This window comes from Salarias fasciatus, chromosome 1 (assembly GCF_902148845.1).
Source record: "Salarias fasciatus chromosome 1, fSalaFa1.1, whole genome shotgun sequence".
Lineage (NCBI taxonomy): Eukaryota > Metazoa > Chordata > Actinopteri > Blenniiformes > Blenniidae > Salarias > Salarias fasciatus.
In genome coordinates, this window is record NC_043745.1 from 10,142,590 (window position 1) to 10,163,054 (window position 20,465).

The 20,465-nt window shown below is 44.2% G+C and overlaps 1 protein-coding gene across 2 annotated transcripts in view; it reads left to right on the forward strand.

Annotated features, from left to right (window-relative positions):
* Positions 1-16,163, forward strand: part of LOC115388049 (AT-rich interactive domain-containing protein 3B) — a 56,291-nt gene extending 40,128 nt beyond the window's left edge. The window contains exons 5-9 of one of the 2 annotated variants that reach the window (XM_030090993.1): positions 10,627-10,810; positions 12,311-12,570; positions 14,732-15,007; positions 15,465-15,557; positions 15,653-16,163. In XM_030090993.1, coding sequence (XP_029946853.1) covers positions 10,627-10,810; positions 12,311-12,570; positions 14,732-15,007; positions 15,465-15,557; positions 15,653-15,852 — 1,013 coding nt within the window. In that variant the 3' untranslated portion in view covers positions 15,853-16,163. Of the gene's footprint in view, positions 1-10,626; positions 10,811-12,310; positions 12,580-14,731; positions 15,008-15,464; positions 15,558-15,652 lie in introns of both variants that reach the window. The other variant, XM_030090985.1, reaches the window with a different exon arrangement.
* The last annotated feature ends 4,302 nt before the right edge of the window (positions 16,164-20,465 follow it).

Sequence of the window (20,465 nt, forward strand, 5' to 3'; positions counted from 1 at the left end):
TGCTGCTTTATCAATTCAATCTGCAGTCTGGCCCTCCCTCTGCTATGTGTGTTATTGTCATGTTACCGCCACATATACATTCTTGACATTTTCTGCTGGACTGTTCAGAGATGTTAGTTTTCAATGCCGTAATGTCGGCTTACTTTTCTGTCACTTGATTTTCCAGTTCTAATGTATCAGAGGTTATCCATCATATTTGGCTGAACTGTGGTGCAGATTGTAGCTAATGTTTCTGTGAGTTTATATCTCATGCAGCAATTTTAAAAGAAAGAAAGAAAGAAAACTGTGAGACATGTTTGCAAAGGAAATGAAATCCGGAATTAAAGATATAAAAGTCAAAATAAATATCCAAGTTTATATGTATGTTTTGACTAATCTTTGGATGAAAAACTTGTTTTTGTCAACCCTTTTTCCTTTGCATGACTCACTTGACCTGTGTGATCGGTGTTTGTAGCAGCTACATACTATGTCAACAAAGACTCTGCCTCCCCGACCCACACCCTCACGCCGGAAAACTGTCGTCTGTGGATCTGAGGTGTGCTCTTAAAATTTATTGTGCAGAAAGATATTTCCAGCCTGACCACAGTTCTAGTTCTGCAGGGTAACTGGGAGTAACTCTGGCGTGCTATCAGCAGCAGAAATGCCACCGTACATTTTCAACAATACCTGCCTTTACTAGAAATTGTGCAACGGGGGTGGAGAAGTGTTTTTCACACTCTAGATGCATGTCTCGCACATACGCTTACACAACAGGTTCTCGTGGCTTGCAGTATTTTAACAGGGGACATAAAACCCAGAATGATGAAAATGTTACGTTGTCGGAAAAATTGTTGCAACGTTTCTTCCAAACAGCGACTTAAATAATGCATAAGAGGCGTCCTGGCTGGCTTGTTTATGAAAGGATATGTGTGAATAAAGGTCAGTAGTACTTTAGAGCAATTCAGATCAATCAATGTCACATTCAGCCATTGCAGAATTAACCTTCAGTAAAATGCTGCTGGTTGCAGACATTTCACCTGAAATGAAGAACCAGCCGACAGTTGAACATAATCGCTCAGTTTCCATTTGATCAGATTGAGTCGTGATTGATTTGAGGACCCCCCTCAAAGGTTTTCTAATTATTCTAATTGTATATAGTTTTACCTGTATATCATATTTTACTGTAATGGTTTATTCTATATGACCAGTCACATTCAATCACACACAAATTAACACCAGTGGTCGCAGCTGTCACGCAAGGCGCTCACACTCCTCTGGGGGCAATTTGAAGTGTGGTGTCTCACTCAAAGACATTTTGACATATGGTGAGATTTAACATTGAACTGTCAATTTTTGGATTGGAATATGACCTGCTCCTTCACAGCCACTCCCTTTATTGAGTGGATGGCTTAAAAAAAAAAAACAAAAAAAAAAAAACAGACATCCAATCACCTGCGGTTGTCTTTTGTTGTATGTGGGTTGGATCACAAAAACAAAAAACAAATGATGGTCTCAGATAGTCGCTGGGCCTGTTTTTCTCTGTTTGTGTGAAAAACAGAAGGGATTCCGTGAGGTTTTCTTGTTCTGTTACATTTTTACAGATGAGTTTGTTAAAATGGTTTCAGAGAATTTTCTCGACGGACATTCCATTTTGTTTGTGGCTTTAAATAATGAGGATAGCGACGAAAAGTATTTGCAGTCTTTGAATGACGGTCGAGCTAAAAACGTGAATACAGCTTCCTAAAATGTCTTAAAAGTTGGCAAATACAATGCCTGAAGCAATGAACCGTCTGTGCTAACACATGTTTAACAAACACAGCGTTTACATCATGTCACTCTGGTGTTTTTCTTGTTTTTTACTTGGTAGAAGAGTCATTTCTCCTGTTAATGAAGAGGGTGGGACTTCATGTGAAATATGTTTTTTTTTTTTTTTTTAAAGAACAGTTATCCTCAGGGAATCAATGACCCAAAAAAGCCTCTGTTAGCTTTAGTCTGTATTCCTGATATCCTTCCAAAAATGACCCCAAATGACTGCTGGAAGCTGTTTTCTGCGTGCGTGTGTCCGTCCGTCCGTCCACTCGTGCGTCTCTGCCGGCTGCGTATCAGCCTGTGTTGATTGGGGTCTAGTCAGTTGATCTGCCGGGTCTCTGGGGATGGAGGGGACTTGGGTTACAGTTGGAGAGGCCATCTCACTTTTCGCGCCATCCAACCTTTTCAATCCCCCTTCCCCCCGCTATTTCACCAGGTGACCCATCTTCATGACCCACGGAGAAGGAGTCGTGTTTCCTCCTCCTTTTTGTCTTTGCTTTTGGCCCTGTCTCGCTAATTCTCTTCCGAGATGCTCCACTGACAGAGCTGTCAAAAGATTGAGGAGGGTCAGACCACTAACAATACTTTAAAGAGGGAGGGAGGGACAAAAAAAAGAAAGAAAATGATCCACGAGTGCAGAGATTTACAGCCAGAATCGCGTTAGGAGAAGCTTGTAAGAGCGTATTACAGTGTGTGAGAGTGTCTTCGGCTTGACGGACTACCCGGTGTGTGAACAGCGCCCTGCCAGATTTACAGCTTCTGACTTTTGTTTGGAGATGTGCCAGTTTTGCTATGTTTTACACCGCAGACACAAAGCAGTTCACAGTTTCCAGAAGACAGCTCCTTTAATGTAGTGCCTCTCTGCTCACTGTAATAATTCTCACAAAGAAGCCGCTCTTGCCGTTTCCTCAGTAAATACAGCTTCAAATGGCTTATCCTTCAGTGGCTGTTTGCTTTCTCCTCTTTTGGTTTGTTCTTTTTTATTATGACAGGGAAGAAAGCTCCCAGGATCTGCTGGTTTGATATTAAAAACACAGAAACTGACAGCAGCTGGCTGTGTTTGAGGACATTGGTGTTTCCAGACTAATCCAACATCTGTGTCATGGGTTTAGTTTGGATGAAAACAGATCGTACCTGCAGACACTCCGTACTCGCTCATCTCACATCGGTTTATTTCTGCTCATGAACCCTTGGAATGAGCCGCGCTTATTGAGCCGCTGTGGCACAGTCGGTGTAGCAAGTTGTCTACTTTTTGCAGGGTTGCAAGTTCGAGTTCATTATGTCATTATGTGTGTAATTACTGGGTTTAATTATGGATTTGCATCCATTGAAATGGCCAGATAAAGCTTTCCAGGTTTTTTTCCCCCTCCATTTAAAGCACAATTACTGCTACACTTATTCCAAAAATAAATGTTTTAGTTTGAAATTCAAAGCCCTTCGACATTCCACTCAGTGCTCGGCCAAACGCGTTGTTTTGACCTGGGTATGTTACTCTTGTCAAGCTGTTTTTATTCCTTTTAGAGAAACATTTACTGACTTGATTAAAAGAGGAGAGATATTATTCAACCTAGAGATAATGATTTTTTTTATAAGTAACATGACATGTACAGGGGTGCATGCATACATTTAATGTCTTAAATGCTTCAGCTTTTATTTGTTAATACTTAACTATTGATTGATATCAGTGTTTGTATCAATGTAAATAATAGTGATAATTTTTAGAAAATTTCATATGCAAAAATCTTTGGAAATGATTATTACCTCCACCAAGGAGGTTATGTAATCACGTCGGTTTGTTGGTTGGTTTGTTAGCAACATTACGGAAAAGTTATGGACGGATTGCAATGAAACTTTGTGGAAATGTGGGACCTGGGCTAACTTAGAATCCATAAAATTGTGGTGATGATCCGGATCACTGTCTGGATCCAGGAATTTTTTAAAGGATTCTTTATCATTGAGAGATAGGGCAGTCTTTCACATAGATGGGCATAACTCAACAATAAATGACAAGGGGGCTTAGCAAAAAATTACAGTGTAAGTTCTTCAGTGACTCTAAGGGATATCAGCTGCTGATCCAGATCAGGAAGTATTCTGGATACCAGGATCCAGAACAGACAAAAACAGGGGGATTCCGGAGTGTCAGTCACTGTGAGGAAACACACTGAGATATGAACAAGAAACAAACAGCTTTCTCCCATATATTGTTTGTGTTGGGGAGAAATAAAATGTTTTTTTTATTATATATGGTGTTCTTATTGTTGTTGGTGACTGATTCGAGCTGTGGCGGAGGTCTGCGCTCTCTGAGTGCCAAATTCTAGTTATCTGTTGGAATTTTCCTCCTGTTTCTACTTTTTCTTTGTTCCCGTCTTTGTTTCGGCCTTTGTTACAGGATGATTATGTTGAATGCAGTTAACAAAAGTTAAGCCATCATTTTCCCCCTCCCTTTATTCCCTTTATTTGCCTCGTCTGTCCATTGTGTCACATTAATTGTGTTTTATTGACACGACAGGATTGAAATCTGCAGCCCGCGCCACGGAGCGTATTGACTGACTGATATTGCAGTCTTTATTAGATGACCGTCCCTCTCTTTCTACCTCTCCGTGTGCGTCCGTCTCTACCAGCTGTGGCTTTTGCTTCATGCTTAGAATAGCATTGCATCTATAGTGTAACGTTACATTTAACTTCCCTTATGTGGAGGGTACATATCTTAACACTTGATATGAATTGGTCCGTCATGCGAGTGGTGGCTCTGCCTGGACTAAAGATAGCAAATTCCACACACTCAAGGCTTTTTTACCTTTTATGTCCCTGGCCATGCATTAAAAATAAAACAAACATGCCCTCCAGCATAGAGCAGGGCTTTGACAATATGCCGGCCCCGGCGTATGGACATATAAACTAAACAGCCAGGGGCTGCCTACAATAAAGTAAACTCCCAGCATGTGGAGCCCAGACAGCCGTCTCTCCTGTCAGTGTCTCTCTGCCTCATGATAATGACGGGTTCGGTCTGGTCTCTGTTGGCATTCTATATATATCAAACTCAATTGCTAAGACTATAAATGCATGGTGGCAGACATAAAACGGCTCCAGGGTGGATTTGAGTGTGGATATCCCCGGCAGCACCGGCGGCTCAAGAAAGTAGCATTTCATAAATAGTGCATCGCGGCACTTAAGGCCGTTTGGAATACCAGCAATAAGCCCGCTGCTGTTTACACCTTCAGGTGATGAATCTCATTGACGTGAGGAGTGCCGGGGACATTTTGACTGCCGCTCTGAGGGCCCCGCTAACGGCTGACGCAGCGCGCTGAGTAAATGCAGTTCAGTTGAACGGTGGAAACCATGTGAGGTGCACAGAGGTGAGAGATAGCGGCAGCGCGGTTGGATCTGTTGTGTAGCTGTGGTGGTTGAGGTAGATAGGAGGAGGAGGAGGAGGGGAGGAGGAGGAGGAGGAGGGGTCGGGTGGATTGTGGGTGCTCTAAAGGGACTCAGACACTGCCATGAGGCCAGGGGCTGTTTGTGTTGGCTGACACCTTCCTTACAGCAGTAATCCAGTTTTTCTCCAGCTGGCTCGCTACTACACCTCCCCCTCCTTTTTTTTTTCTCTCCTCCTCTTCCTTCCCTCCTAAAAGCTTCACAAACTGTTTTTAACTTTTCTCTCTCTCTTTTTTTTTTTTTTTTTTTTTACCTTTTCAAGCTGCTTGACAAGTTCACTTCTTCTTTGCTCCCGTTACAATCACACGCTGATGCCTTCGATAACCTCAAACCCAATCAAAGGAGCTGAACTCTGAATAAGCCACGAGGTGATGTGGCATTTCCCTCTCCCTCTCTTCCCCCGCCGTTCTTCACTGTAGATAGCAGTGAAACCTCACACCCGCCACTGCTCATTCAGTGAAAAATTCATTTCCTGTGTGTTGTCCGCTGTAAGGCTGTCGCTCCGTCTCTTAATTATTTAAAGTAATGCCCATCCAGGGAAGTCAGCAATATTTAATTTACCACTGATGGAGTCAGGGGCACCCAATTGATTTATTATAGAAGCCCTTTAATGTGAACAGCTGTTTCCTGCTAAATATAGGTCAGGGGTCAGATGAAATGACCTTGTTCCTTTTCTTTTGGCTTCACATTGAGATAAAAGCTGGAGCTGCAGTGGAAGGGCAAAATGTTGTCCAAATTCCTGAAGTTGTGGGTGGAAAACAGTGACCGTTAGACATGTGTTTTAGTGTCTGAATTATTATATCTCTCGTCACAGAAGAAATGTCATTTTCCCTGAATTCGAATGCTGCGTATGATGTCCGGCCTCCATAGGAAACCTCTCAGGAATAACATATGAGCACATCCATCATTTTCACACGATGAGAGAGATTCGTCCCTCTCCTTTTCTCCTCCGTCTGCCCCTCTATCTCTCCTCCTTATCACCTCAAGTCTAGCCGTTTGAACGCCGGCCGTGTGGCTCCTGTGTTCACAGTGGAAGAAGGAGGAAGGACTTAGGGAGTGGTTCGGGGGCCCTCGGCCTCGGCACTTCCCACCAGAGCGACCTCTGACCCCCGGTGCCATTAATCACTGGGCTCCTGATGGCCCTGTCCCTGGGGGAAAATCAGTCCGGGGCAAAGGATGATGGGAGGTGAAGCCTGCAGCCAATTACAGATTGGCTGAGAGCGGGCGAGCGGACAAATCAGGGCTTTACAGGGAGATGAAATAGTTATGTACCGGAGGCCTCGTGTCGCTCACGGTGTCTCCCGGTCACCTCTAAAGGAAGTGGAGCTGCGAGGTGCTATGGGGAGCACGGTATAACAGCTGAATCAGGGTGCATGTGAGGCAGAGCACTGCGCCACCGTGATCAAAAGAGATGCTTTGCTCTGGCCTAATTAAGCCTGTTAGAGCTAAATGTCTCCAGGGCTGGAAACGCAGCAGATGTTGAACACCAAAGGCAGGCGGCACGTCCTTTCTCCCAAATGAGGGGAACTTTCTGCCTTGCCGCCCGAGCGTTGCTAATGTGATTTTTGGTCAATTACAGTATTATAAAAAGTGCTTTTCCAGTGCTTTCACATGTGGTCAGGTCACGGTGTAACGTGAAGCCCGGCTGACGTCACACGCTGACTAATTAATGCTGCTTTTTGTTTCAAAACCACCTCTGGTCCACTTAAGATATATTGATAGCTCTTTGGTTTCTGCACAAACACAACACTCTTTGTCCTCTTTGTCAGGTATCTTTCAATTTTTGGGCGCTGTCGTTCTTTGTGTGCTCACGGACTCATAAAGCAGCTCCTCGTAAATACATAAAATGTGATTTTGATTTGACAGCGGATGGTGACAAAAGCGCGGGCGTGAATTAAAGCCGGACTAACTGCTGGCCTGTCACAGTGGGGCCAGGAGCTGTTGTGTGTCATTTATTGTGCCGTCATTGTTCGCGGCCGGGCCAGTATGAAAACATGGCTTCCTGCTGACCTGCAGTTTAATTCACACATCAATAACCCCTGGCTGATCTCTGACCCCTCTGCTTGTACTAATTGTTTAATGCAGGATTGATGTGCAGCGCTGCATTAAATAACTGACAAAGCACTGGCAGCGAGCATTCCTGCTGCTTTGACGTGCCGCCTGCTCCGCTCGCGCTCAGAAACGCTGCCACCGACACGTTTCGCGTTTGTTAGATTCTGGCGCGTGTGATGCCACCTGTCAATAAACATCTGAACTGATATTCAAGTCAGCGAATCAGCTCACCTCACCCGCAGGACAATAATTGAGCAACATTTTGAAATCAAACAAATTAAGTTTGATCACAAGGTATTTCTGTAATAATAGTAACAACACATTTAGATTATACACATTCAAAGCTATCGCCTGATAAACACCTGAGATATTGTTCCTGCTCTCTCTTCCTATCTCTGTCACCCTGTTGGTCTCTAATTCAAATAATCTGTAAAAGGAGCCAGTATCTTGGCAGGAGCTTTCTTGTTTAATTGGATCTGAAGATAAGATGGCTATTTTCCCAGAACAGAGCTCACTGCAGCCTTAACCAGCTAAATATTATTTAACCACTTCTCGTACGTGTTGGTGTTGTGACCACTGGCCATATGCTTATTCACACGTATGCTCAGTGTATTGAAAAATAAAAAAATCTTCTCTATCCTCAAGAATTTACACACAGGTGTGACACCTCAAGCACTCTGTTCATTGTAGGCTTTATTAAAGTGAGTGACCGTGGGAATTATAAGCATGACAATTGTAGGATTTTTAATGGAATGTTATTTTTTATTAAAATACATTACATTATCAGCTGTGATAAACGGAGTTCCTTTGTGTAAACGGCAGTCCTACAGTCGATTCTCACAGTTTTATTCACCACTATTTCAGATTGCTGTGGGGTGGGGGAAAATAACTTACTGTGGCACTGTACAGTATCAGTCGGTTAGTAAAAGTCACCCAGGTGCAGATTTTCAGGCTTCTCGTGCAGCACAGGTTTGTTTTGGGTCAGTGAAAGAATGTCACGAGGCAAAGATTTGAAAAATAGTCCTCCTTCAGCAAAGACTAAAGCTAAAGTTTGAAGATTACCTACCTGCTGAGCATTCACTGCAGAGGATCAACACTTCTGCTCTGCAAGGAAACCAGGACTTCATGACTGATTGAAAAAACGTGCTTGTTTAAAATGAAAAAAAAAAAAAAAAGTCTTATTTATTTACCGCATGTTTGTGCACTTGCGCATGTACTTTAATCTTGCTGTAATCATCTCATTGGATCCTTTTTGTCAAATTTGTATTGATTTACATGAAACAAGAGAAATGTGCATCCTCTGTGCTTTCATGATCTGTTGCTTCAAAATGACAAAATTATAGAATTTTTCTATATCAGCAAAAAGTGTGATATTTTTACAATAAAACAGGGATTAACTCATTAAAAAATGCTGCTAATTAACAACAGGAGAAAAACAACTGTGGCCCAGTCACAGTGGGAATAAACAAGGGGAAAGATGAAGTTTTATTTCATAGATTGAACCTCAGTCATCAAATACCGAAGTGTCTGTATCACAAATCGTTCTGCGCACAGACATGCCACTTCACACTATCAGTAGACATATATACCAACCTGCAATAAAACTGTAATTTACCACGTCTGTTGTATTTCTAGATAAACTCTGGAGATTTTCAGTTGACGCAGCGGTAGAGGCAACTTGGTTTTCTTAGCGCCATCATTACAACATTAAGTCGGACTTCCAGGCTCAGACACATGGTGCTTTGAGTATCACACTCCCCTGATCTCTGCAGTCCACAGGTCCATGTGCTCACCTGGGACTTCTGCACATGGCTTAAAGTCATGTTGCTAACTTAAGAAAATGAATCAGGGCTAATCTTCATGGCCTGATCACACTCCTATTTCACAAAGTCATTAATGAGTCCAGTTCCAGGTTAAGAGCAGCCTGTGGAGGGGCTGAAGGATTGACTGGCATTAACTGTAAGGGCAAATCTGTGCAGCTCCCCCTGCACTGGGTCCTACGGCACTAACAGCAGAGGGGTGTGGATTTACTCAGTCCAATCCTCTAAATGAGCTTCATTATACTGGCCTATCCAGGAGCCCCCCCACCCACTGCTGCCCTCGGATTAGCAGGTTGTCGCAATCCCCAGTCCCCTTCTCCTGCTTCATGCTAGCACAGGCGCACATTGCACTTTTTGATTCTGCTGCATATGAGAACCACCACTCCTCGACTCCTCCCCTCCACGTCATTCCCCCCCCCCACCCCCCACCCACCACCCCCCATCCCCACACGTCCCTCCTGCAAGCCTCACTGCAGATAAGCTGTTGACAAGATTAATGCATCTGTATCAAAAGTCTAGAGCCGCTTTGCTTTGTGTTGTTTGCGAATCCCCTTTTCCAGGTCAAGCCAGATTGCCTTAACTGGGCTAATATGTTTTCAAGCCAAATTTAACAGGCGTGCAGGCTTGACAGCATTCTGACAGCACTTAGATCAGCGTGGAGAGGTCACTAAACCATCCTCCACCACTGACAGGGGATTGAAGCAATGCACAATATCTTTTTTTTTTTCTTCTTCACCAAAGCGGCTGTAGATCTGAAACAAAAGCATCTGTGTAAATACCATGGTATCAGTTTATTCAGTTTGCATTGAAAATTTAAAGCAGAAATAGCAAAAAGTCCAGTAAGACAACAAAACATAGGTGCACTCTAGTATAAAAGAAAAAGCTGGCCCAGCATTCTCTGCAGTGGACAACCCCCCCCAACCCACACACACACACACACACACACACACACACACACACACACACACACACACAGTGCAAACAAAACTCCAAAAAGCTCAGTGCATTCATGTGCGCTGATGAGTCTGCTTTGCCCTCAGAGGCAGGATCCTGAGGGACTCGTAGTCTTGATGTCTTCATGCAGGTCGCATTATAAAGCTGCAAGTTGCAGACTTCCCATGTCGTTCTTCAGCATCCAGAACCGCTCGGTTCTTTTTGTGCTCGGACAGTGGCACAGCCTGTAGCTTTTTGGTAAAGTCTTCGTGTCCTGATGTTAGCGGTTCGGTGGCTGATACGAAACATTTACCTGCTGAAGCGACACATGCCCCATATAGGTGAAGGGACATTTATCATCCGACTAGTTGAGTCCTCTGCAGCTGTGAGCACGGCCGTGACTGTCCTCGTCCCAGCAGGGATAACAGACTCAGTCAGCTCTAAGGGTTTCCTTCTCATTGAGTTTGTCCACACAAGCGTATTTTGAAATATGTTCATCCACTGCAAAGCATTCACACTGCCTCCAGCTAATTTGATTCCGATATTGAGTATTGATTTTTTTTTTTGTTTGTCTTTTTTTTTTTCCCTCCCTATTCCATAGGAACCCCAGTCAATCGTATTCCTATCATGGCCAAGCAGGTGCTGGATCTCTACATGCTGTACAAGCTGGTGACAGAGAAGGGAGGCCTCGTGGAGGTTATCAACAAGAAGATCTGGAGAGAAATCACAAAGGGACTCAACCTGCCTACCTCCATCACCAGTGCAGCTTTCACTCTGCGCACACAGTGAGTCGACACGCCTCAAGACAACCAATCTAATTGAATTTGCAGGAGCTAAATAAAGAGTTTCTAGTGTTTTTCTTCTCAGCTGCAGGGAAACGCCCTCCTCGGGCTGTCAATAAGTGTGTAGCATGCGATCCTGTTCAAGCTTTCAGTATTTTTTTTTTCACTTGTGCAGCTCACATGTGTTTGTTTACTAGAATAGCTACACTCCTATTTTAATCAGATCAGTAATGATCAAAGTAGTAGAAGTTCACGTTTTAGTCGCGCGCAGAACTCCCTCACACGCGATCTCATGTGGCGCTGTACACACAGACCTTTTGGCATTTGAATTTGTTTGTGTTGGTATGAGTTTGGATACCACGATGAGCATGTGCCTGTGTATTTATATACATACAAGTTTGTTTTCTCCTCCAGGCCACCTTCTTCCTTCACATTCATGCCACGGGAGCATTACGTCACACATTAATTCCCATAGATTTATTGATGCCATGTGGGTCAGAGTTCACAGTGACTAAGGTGGGGTTTGACTGACAGGTTATGTGCTGAACCTCGACTGAAAACCCCCTCACTGTGTTGATGGAAACTCCTCAGCAGAGGTAACACCTCTCGATTCCCTCCACTAGCAGATAGACCTAATGAACCTTTATGTATTTTTAATGTCGCTGGGCTTTTGTGTAGCGCCCCTCCGCCAGCTCTTTCTAATGGATGCTGCTGCTCCTGCTTCTTATTGATCCTCAGTACTGCTATTCCACCATTATGCAGTCAGCATGCATAAAATGTTCATTTATGGCTTGGAAAGCCTCACAGAGTAGTGACTGCGCATACTTGGACCGGTGCTGCACTGTACTCCAGGTTCGCTGGATGCTTTCTGGCACAGTGTCGATGACGGCTTTGGGCTCATTTAAAATGTCATCAGAAATCCTGGACAACATCATTCGGCTTATAAATCAGGAGCGTGAAATTTCACATGTGGTAGGACACTGTCACCGTAAATCTGGCCATTCTGTGACAGCGTTTCTGGATTCGAACCGTCTTTGCTGCTGTTTGTAGCCTTGCTTCCAGTCCTCTCCTTGCTATAGGTGGACAGACATGACAGGCACTAACAACTTGAATGGTGGGCGGAAGCAAACAATCACGAGGCAGTAATTCTCGTTATACCAGCTCTTGCATTAAACTAAATCCATACATTGAAGCGTGGCGCCTGCAGTGGGCTTTCTGGAGTAACCTGATTAGGCAGATGTCATGTTACTAACAGAACGTTTCTATAGCCGGGCTGGAAGGTGAGAAAAATGCAGGTGATACATCCAGTTTTATCTTGAGACTAACTTTATCTACCATGTGTCCACACAGCCAGATGTCCAACTTTTTTCTTTTTTTTTGGTTTATACACACATATTGTGCCAGTACACTACAGAACATTTACCCGCTTTCTCCATATGAGTGGGTTTGTGATTCAGATAAATGCTCAAGTTGTCTGATCTCGTTGTTTTTTTCCCTCTGCAGGTACATGAAATACCTGTACCCGTACGAGTGCGAGAGGAAAGGCCTCAGCTCCCCGGGTGAGCTTCAGGCAGCCATCGACAGCAACCGGCGCGAGGGCCGTCGCCCGAGCTACAGCAGCAGCCTCTTCCGCTTCTCTCCGTCTCCCAGCACAGCTCCTCACATCCTCTCCCCTCCCAAGATGCACCTCTCAGCTCTGGGTGCTGGAACCTCAGTGGCCCTCAATGGCCTGCAGGCCTCCCCGGGACCTTCTCTGAAGAAAGGTACATTTGGTAATGTAACTTCTATTTATCACACTCACACTTAATTTAAAACGCACTGTCTGAATAAACATTGCTACCAGTTATACTCTCAGAACAATCTTCCGAATCTGATTGGTTGACTTCCGATGATTCAGTAAAGGAAAAATAAACAGCATTTGGAGTTCACCTTGTAAAACAGTCCAGACCAGCAGCAAACACATGGATGTGTGTACGCTTGTTTGCATATGAGCTTGAAAACTGTCATTTAGATTGACAGAGTTATATTAAACTGTGCAAATGTTTACTTCACAAACTGTAGCTGCTTGGTACAGTTAGGTAAAGGCTGTGGTGCTTCTGCTGCACAGAAGTTGACTGTTGAAGTATTTACAGAGAAATACTGCCCTCTGCTGTAGCTTTGAAAAATCACACCTTGGTCCAGTATTATAGGACTGAAACACGAGTTAAAGATAAGCCTGCGGTTGTAGTATTTGAAGGAGCTTTTTAGTTTTCTGGTTGGCTTGGTTTTTAATCACAGACGTCCGTTTCCAGTGTTCCTCTGTGCAGCAGGTTGATCCGCCAGCAGCTTGGGTCTTTGATCAGACCTCGCAGGTCAAGCTTTACCTACCACTTCACCCACTGGCCGCTGCAGACCAGCAAGCCTCAACAGCAGCTGCTGTTGTGGAGAGTCTCACTTCTGATGCGTCAAATTTAGGAGCAAAGTCCCTGATATTTCTGCCCCGCTAACAGGTGCCATGATAAGATAATCAGTGTGATTCGCTCCATCTGTCAGTGGTCTTAATGTTATGGCCGATTGGTTTATGAGTGTACACCATGTGTGTAAGTAGTCCGTCCAGATGTTGGGCTTGGTGTGTGCAGCCTGGGGCTGTTGGGAGCCCTCCTCTTTACTGCTGATTAATAACACAGTTCCCACACCAGGGAGCCACAGTATGAACTTTGAAGCTTCTCGTTCACATCGGGAGGACCCCGCTGATGACTGTCATTACGCTGCGCTCTTATCTGATGTCACTTTGACTTGTTTGGAATGCGACTTCTTCACAAAACATTCGTGATCTGACTTGACTAGTGGACTGTGTTTCACCTGACACTAGTTTTATGTGGCCGTTTGAGATGACTTGTGTTTGTAGTAACCCAGTCACTGTTGAAGAGTAAATCCTTAGCAACGCCACATTTGTTGTTTCTGTTACCTGCCTCAGTGCTCAGGGATGGAAGATCCGCTTTTTCCATTCGACTGAATTCATCAACAGATATTAAGACTGGATCCTGAAGGAGCTGATAGTCCTGATGACTGAGCAGCAACTGCTCCATCCCAGAGTTTAACAGAAATTCACAAATATCCATCTGTTCATCCATTTGCTGTATAGCTTTTTTCCAACCTGGGTCAACAAGGCAGGAGCAGGTCGCAATTGACTATGAGCTTATAAAGCAGGGGTGTCCAACATTAGACCAGTGAGCCACAACAGGCGTCAGTCCCGCCCGCCAAACCAGCAGATGATCAAAGCGTCAAAGAAAACAGACTTTCTAAACAATTTTTTAAGAGGAGCGGACACAACACAACACCGAGATCCATTGAGATATCAAGTGATGTAGATGCATGAAGTTTGAAAAAACATGCTTTTTTTTTTTTTTTTTTTTTTTTTCACATTTTACTGTATTTTGCAAGAGAAGGCATCATTAAAATTGGCTTTCTATTCAGAATGTAGTCATTTTCGGTAGTAAATATTTGTTTATTGTGAAAGATGTATTACGTATACTCTGTGCCACAACAAAGAAAAACTTCAAAATTTCACATTAAAGGTTATTATGGCACTATTTTACTGGCACTATTTTACTGGTCTGTGATTTAAGGTCTCCAGTTTAAATCACATTCATGTTTTTGCACTGTGGACCGATAACTCCTACATGCACTTCCTGGACATCATGCAAACTCTACACCCTACCCAGATGAACCCTGGCATGACAAACGAAGCTCAGCTATCAGCACTACAGCCTCAGATACTAGTACTAGGAAACAAGTTGATTGTTTCATGTCGATCTCCCTGGATGAGAGCAGACACCCAGCCAATCACGTTCACCCGATCAAGAATCTTTTTTACCCCAATAGTTACACAAATCCCTTCATCGAGTTATTCTTCAGCTAAATGTGTTCATCTCTCTCATGCAGATGACCTGACCCCTTCAATCATGGCAGCGAGACCCTCCATGGCCTTGACCCTGGGTCAGCAGCAGGTGGCTGGTTTGGCGAGAGCCGCCACGCTGGAGCAGCTCCGAGAAAAGCTGGAGACCAGCGGCGGAGCAGAGGGACCGGAGAGGAAGATGGCTCGCCTGGCAGAAGAGCAGCAGCGCCTCATGCAGCAGGCTTTCCAACACAACCTGCTGGCCATGGCCTCCCAAATGCCCATGAACCTGCGCCTGGGAGCCCCTGCCATCACCACCAGGGGTCAGTGTGGAGTCGCGCTTTGGTCAAAATCTACATTTCCAGAAAGATAGGGAAATATCTTCAGGCTTTAGCTCTCAAAACTACATGATATTGCTTACTGCAAGTCTTATCAGTTAAAATGTATTCAGTCATGTTATTAAGAACTACTTACACATGGAAAATATGGAAAATGCAGCAATGATCTTTCACCGTTTATGGAGATGTCATGGTGATTCGTCCTCCAGATATTGTTTAAAGCCAGATTTAGGGAATTTATAAAAATGTGGTTCATTTCATTCAAATTCCTCCATTTTGTTTTCATTTGTCATACTGCTCTTATTGTGTACTCTGAGTTTCTTTCTTACTGTGAGTAAACCCAAACCTGTCATCTCTGGAAGAAAGCATACATTATGTATTGTGTTGAACTTCGGAGTGAAATCAGGCCCAGACTGCAATGATGACTTTCTTTCTTCTTCAGATGAGAAGCAGCAGGACATGTCTCTGAGCATCTCAACCAATGGAAATGCCAGCATCACTGTCTCAGTGGAGGTCAATGGCACGATCTACTCAGGTGTGTGTGAGAGGAGCGGAGGCATGTTGAACAGAAGCTTTCCATTTGTGTTGATCATAATATGGAATTTGTAATGTTCCCATTTCGTCCTGCAGGAACCCTGTTTGCCCAGAAGTCTGGTGGGGCTGCGGGGCCCGCCGTTTCAGCAGCTGCCGCTGCTTCGGCCTCCCCCGCTGGAACCAGCACCAGCTTTGGCTTCTCGGCGCCCCCAGCTCAGACCCTCAGCCCCGCGTCCTCCTCCTCCTCCTCCAAGGGCCCCGGCTCGGCTGAGCCGGCCCCCAGCGGGTCGCCCTAACTCAGGCCGCCGCGCTCGTACCTGCTCCCTGAGGCCCCTCCCGTTCCTCTGAGAGGCCCGGCATAAATATTCAGTACAATGAGAATAAGAAACTGTTGCACAACAATTACCTCATCAACCCTGTCAACCTCTTGGCTGTCCAATCAAGAACACAGAGCCTGAGAATATTTTACAACACGCACTGCTATGCATTTAACACACAAACACACACACACACACACACACACACACACACACACACACACACACACACACACACATACACATACACGAAAACACACTTGTTAATCTTCATCCACATGCTAAACACAATCAGCTCAGCCAAAACCCACTGACAGGTGTAGTCACAACTGAACTTGAAAAGTTTTATCTTAGGACATTTTGTTTGTTTGTTGCCATTTTGTTGTCTTTTTGATTTTGTGTTTTCGAATGATTTTATTTCTTTTCTTTTCTTTTTTTTTAGTTTTTCTCTTTTTACATACCTCAAATCAAGTAACCTGCAGTGGTGTCTTTACCTCAGGAGCTGTAGTATATTTAACCTGAATCAACTTTATTTTTGTATGCTTATTTTTTTTTTTTTTTTTTTTTTTTTTTGACCTAGTTGCAATCAGGGGAAGTCGGGTAACTCTCACCAAACGGAAACCTGGTGTACAGAGACACCCCACCTTCGTAGTGACGGGCCTCCCGATCGGCGGCCGCTCAGGTTTCTTCTTACACTCTGTAGCTTGGCGCTGGACTCAAACTGGCGAACGATGGGATGCTGTGGATCAGCACACTAAATACCTCATTTCATAACCGCCCTCGGCCGAGATCACGTGAAGTCCATTAGTGCAGGTCTCACAATCAGCTACTCGCAGGTCTGCACAAGCCGTCTTTAGAGAATCAGCGCACAACGCCGGGGGTGGGGGCGGGAGCAGCTACTCTCATCCACCCACCACACGCCTGGTAGCGCACAGAGACGCACGCTCTGCTCACACAGTCACAGCTGCAGTCTGTCGCACACGGGCCAGCGGGAGGGGGCGGGGCGGGGCGGGCAGTCAGGCGGCGGCGGCGGCGTCACCGTCGCGGTTCTCAGACCTCACACTGGCCTCTCTGCTCTGGAGGGCGTCTCTCTCAGGAAGCAAAGCAAGCTATCACTGTTAATTTAAAGAGAAACAAACAAACAAAAAAAAAGAGAAAGGATTCACAACTGAAGAATGCACAAATCTACTCGACTGTTTCCAAAATACCTCACGAGACTCTCCGGGGAGGAGAGCGACACTACTTACCTCATTACGGCTGGCCAGCCAACCGAGACTTGATGCCCCGAGAAAATCCCGCCTGATGCGACCGACGTGTGGACGCTGCCGGTGTTTCTTTTTTGTTTTGTTTTTTTCCTTCCTTTTTTTCCCCCCTTGGGTGGACAAACAGCTGGGATGGGCTTGCTATCTTTCTCCTGTATTTACCTGTAGAACCTGTTTCATGCTTGCTCCTTGAATTTTATTTTATTTTTCTCATAAGAGTGATATATCTTCTTTTTTCAGGGAGGAGGAACAAGAAAAGCGAGTTCCTCACCAATGTGTAGATTTATAGGGTTGTTAAAAGGTTTCAAGGTCACGATAGGGGTGAAGAGAGAGGAGGAAAAAAAAAAAAAACCATGACCATGTTAACCTTAAATCTGACTGCTGAGCTGCAGTCGAGTCTCACGGCGAAATGATATGCATGTGTACAATCATGTGACCAGTGTTCTTCTAACAGCTCGATCCCCTGGTTATTGCACAGCTAAGATACCAAAGACGAGCCCCAATATTCAGCCGTGCCTGCAGCAGTGCGGCGAGAGGCAGGTTTCTTCTGGACAGCGAGGAAGAAAAATGTCACATCTGATGGTGCGTTCATGAGTAACTGGGAAATGGGAACGTTTTGACCTCAGAGTGGGGAAAAAAGACGCTCTCAAACCGAGGAGATCTGTAAGATATAAACTAGACGTTGCTCAAAATGACGGCTGTTGAGCATCGACGTGCAAAACGAAGGACTCCGATATGAACTGACCTTAAAGTGACAACAATCAGACTTCAGTTATGTACTTAGCAAGATACAGAAATCACACAATCTCCAAAAGTAGGAAAGTAATTCCATCTCTGATCATCAGTTTCTCGGCATATTTTCAGCCTTGTGTTGGTTTGTGCTTGATGACAAAGTCTAACATTTGGAACTTGGCCAATATTTCTTGTCACCACGAGGGAATTTCCCAACAGGGAGCTTTCCAAGTTCAAAGCCCCCTGAAAGGACGGTAATACAAACTGTTTTTGAGTGGGGAAACCCTGAGGTGACATGTACAACAGGTCCATTTAAAACTGGAGTTAAAGGCTGAAAATGTGAAGATATGACTGGTACAGATTAGCTTGTTGTAGTTAACATCCAGTGATCCAGGTTGAAGAGCCAGACGTAGTGGCTTAGCCAGGCGGTTCCACGTTATGATCCTGTTTCGGGCTCTTCTGGATCATTTGTACCTCAGTCGTGGTGGAAACTCCCACTTCCTGATAATCAGCTGGACTTGACTGTACCTCCTAATGTAAAATACCTTTCTCCCTTTAAAGTAACTTTTTAGCATTTTTGGAAACGCCGCGAAGATGGAAGAAGAGTTTTCTAGCTTTATCTGTGTTGAATGTGAGGCGCTGGCACTGTCTGTAGAAATCTGTGGAAGCCCAGCGGGATCCCAGGCCTTGTCGCTTATCTTGGATTGTATTTCAGCCATCACCTGTACAGGTGCTTTGCGGTGCAGTACGAGTCCCTCAGGCTTTCGCACCCCTGTACAACACACAAACTGTATTTTCTAAAAGGTGAGAACTATATAGATGCTGCCTTAAGATGTAGTTGCTGGTGAGATCCGTTTGGCTGCTGCTCGACCAGCCAGGAAAAACAAAAAACAAAAAAAAAAAAACTTCTCGTCAGGATTATTTCTTTCAGAGAGTCATCAATAAGGACTTTATTCCTTCTTTGAGGAAGCAGTATCATCAGACATGAGACACCCTGTTGTGTTAACAGTGGAGTTTAATATTTATTCATGTTTTTTTTTTTTTTTTTTTTTTTCATGGTGGACCTCTAGAGCAGTTGAGCTCAATTCAGACGTTTTCTGTTGCATCAGAGGCTGTTTGATAGTGTGCAGTAGCTTCACTGCCTGTGTGTGTGTGTGTGTGCGTGTGTGTGCATGTTCAGTATTTAGTGAGTGAACTGAGCAAGCAGACTTTTCAAATCACAGTAACGCTTTTAGGATGTTTCTGCACACCTTTGAGTCTGTATCAGGAACACGATTTGGTCTACACATGTGCACACAGCTGTGTGTGTGTGTGTGTGTGTACACACCTGCTTAGTTTACCTCTTTTTTTTTTTCCTAGTATCTAAGATCTGGTCTATGAAGGCTCCATGGTCTTCACTGCGCCTCCCCTGTTGCTGCTCTGACACCACTTACCTGAACTTCAGCTTGGAAACTTGCTGATCAATCCCTTCACATCCGCAGCTCTTTTGACCACATTTGTTAAACGTCAGGCTTAATATTTACAGATGATGAGGAGATGTTGATACACATTAGGTTTGCTCCTCAGTCACGCATCCAAATCATGGTTTATTTAAAAGAAAAATACCCCCAAAATAATCAGGATGTTATCCTGCAGGTATATTCAGCTTTATCCAGCTAAGTAGCACCACCTGATTCACAGTGCTCAGTATTCACGTTATACTATAAAAAGGTGTCCTGATTATAATCTGCCTTCAGTTGTCAACCTGACTGAGAAACATGATTTAGATGGAGCCTGAAACACAACTGATACTGAAGCTTTTGGCTGCAAACACCCAAAGTGCTAAATGAAGTGACTCATTACCACTCCCCAGCAGGTCAGAGTTATACTGCTGAAATCCTACACATCCTACCTTTACATACTAAAATAAAATTAAGTTACAAGGTTTTATTGACTCTCAAAGCGACTGATTACAATTGATATGCTGCGGATTTTATTTTACTTGTGAATCAGTTTCACGGAACACTTCACTAAGTCTGCCTTGCTCACTGTATGAGACGATTCTCCTCTAGATGATGTGCATGCGTGTGTGTTTGTGTGTGTGTGTGTGTGTGCGCGTGTACCCACTCAACCCACCTGACCTCGTCATACCACAATACCTCAGTCCGGTGGGCCCTGCCCACTGCGGCCTGCATTCGAGGATGGAGTCCTGAACAGAAGCTGTGGTCACTTGGCTGAATGCTTTGGATTTGGTGTTGCTTTCTTCTTCTTCTTTCTTCTTCTTCTTTCTGTCTCTTTGTTGTTGTTGTTCTCGTCAGTAACTGCAGGCAAAAGGTCTCGTCACTCAGGAAGCTGTGAAGTTTGCAGAACCTTTGTCTCTTCGATGATTTTTTTTTTTTTTTTTTTTTTTTTTGGAGTTAATTCAGTTTGAAATTGTTTTAAAAGAAAAAAAACTAACCTGATCTGTGTAAAAACAGGTGCATATGCAAGTGGTTATTGAATACCTCATTTATCAATTTTATGTTCTTGTTTTGGCTTGTACAATGCTCCGTATATTAATTCAACTGTGGGGTTTGTGCATATTTTTGTACTGTTATTATTATTATGGACATGATAATA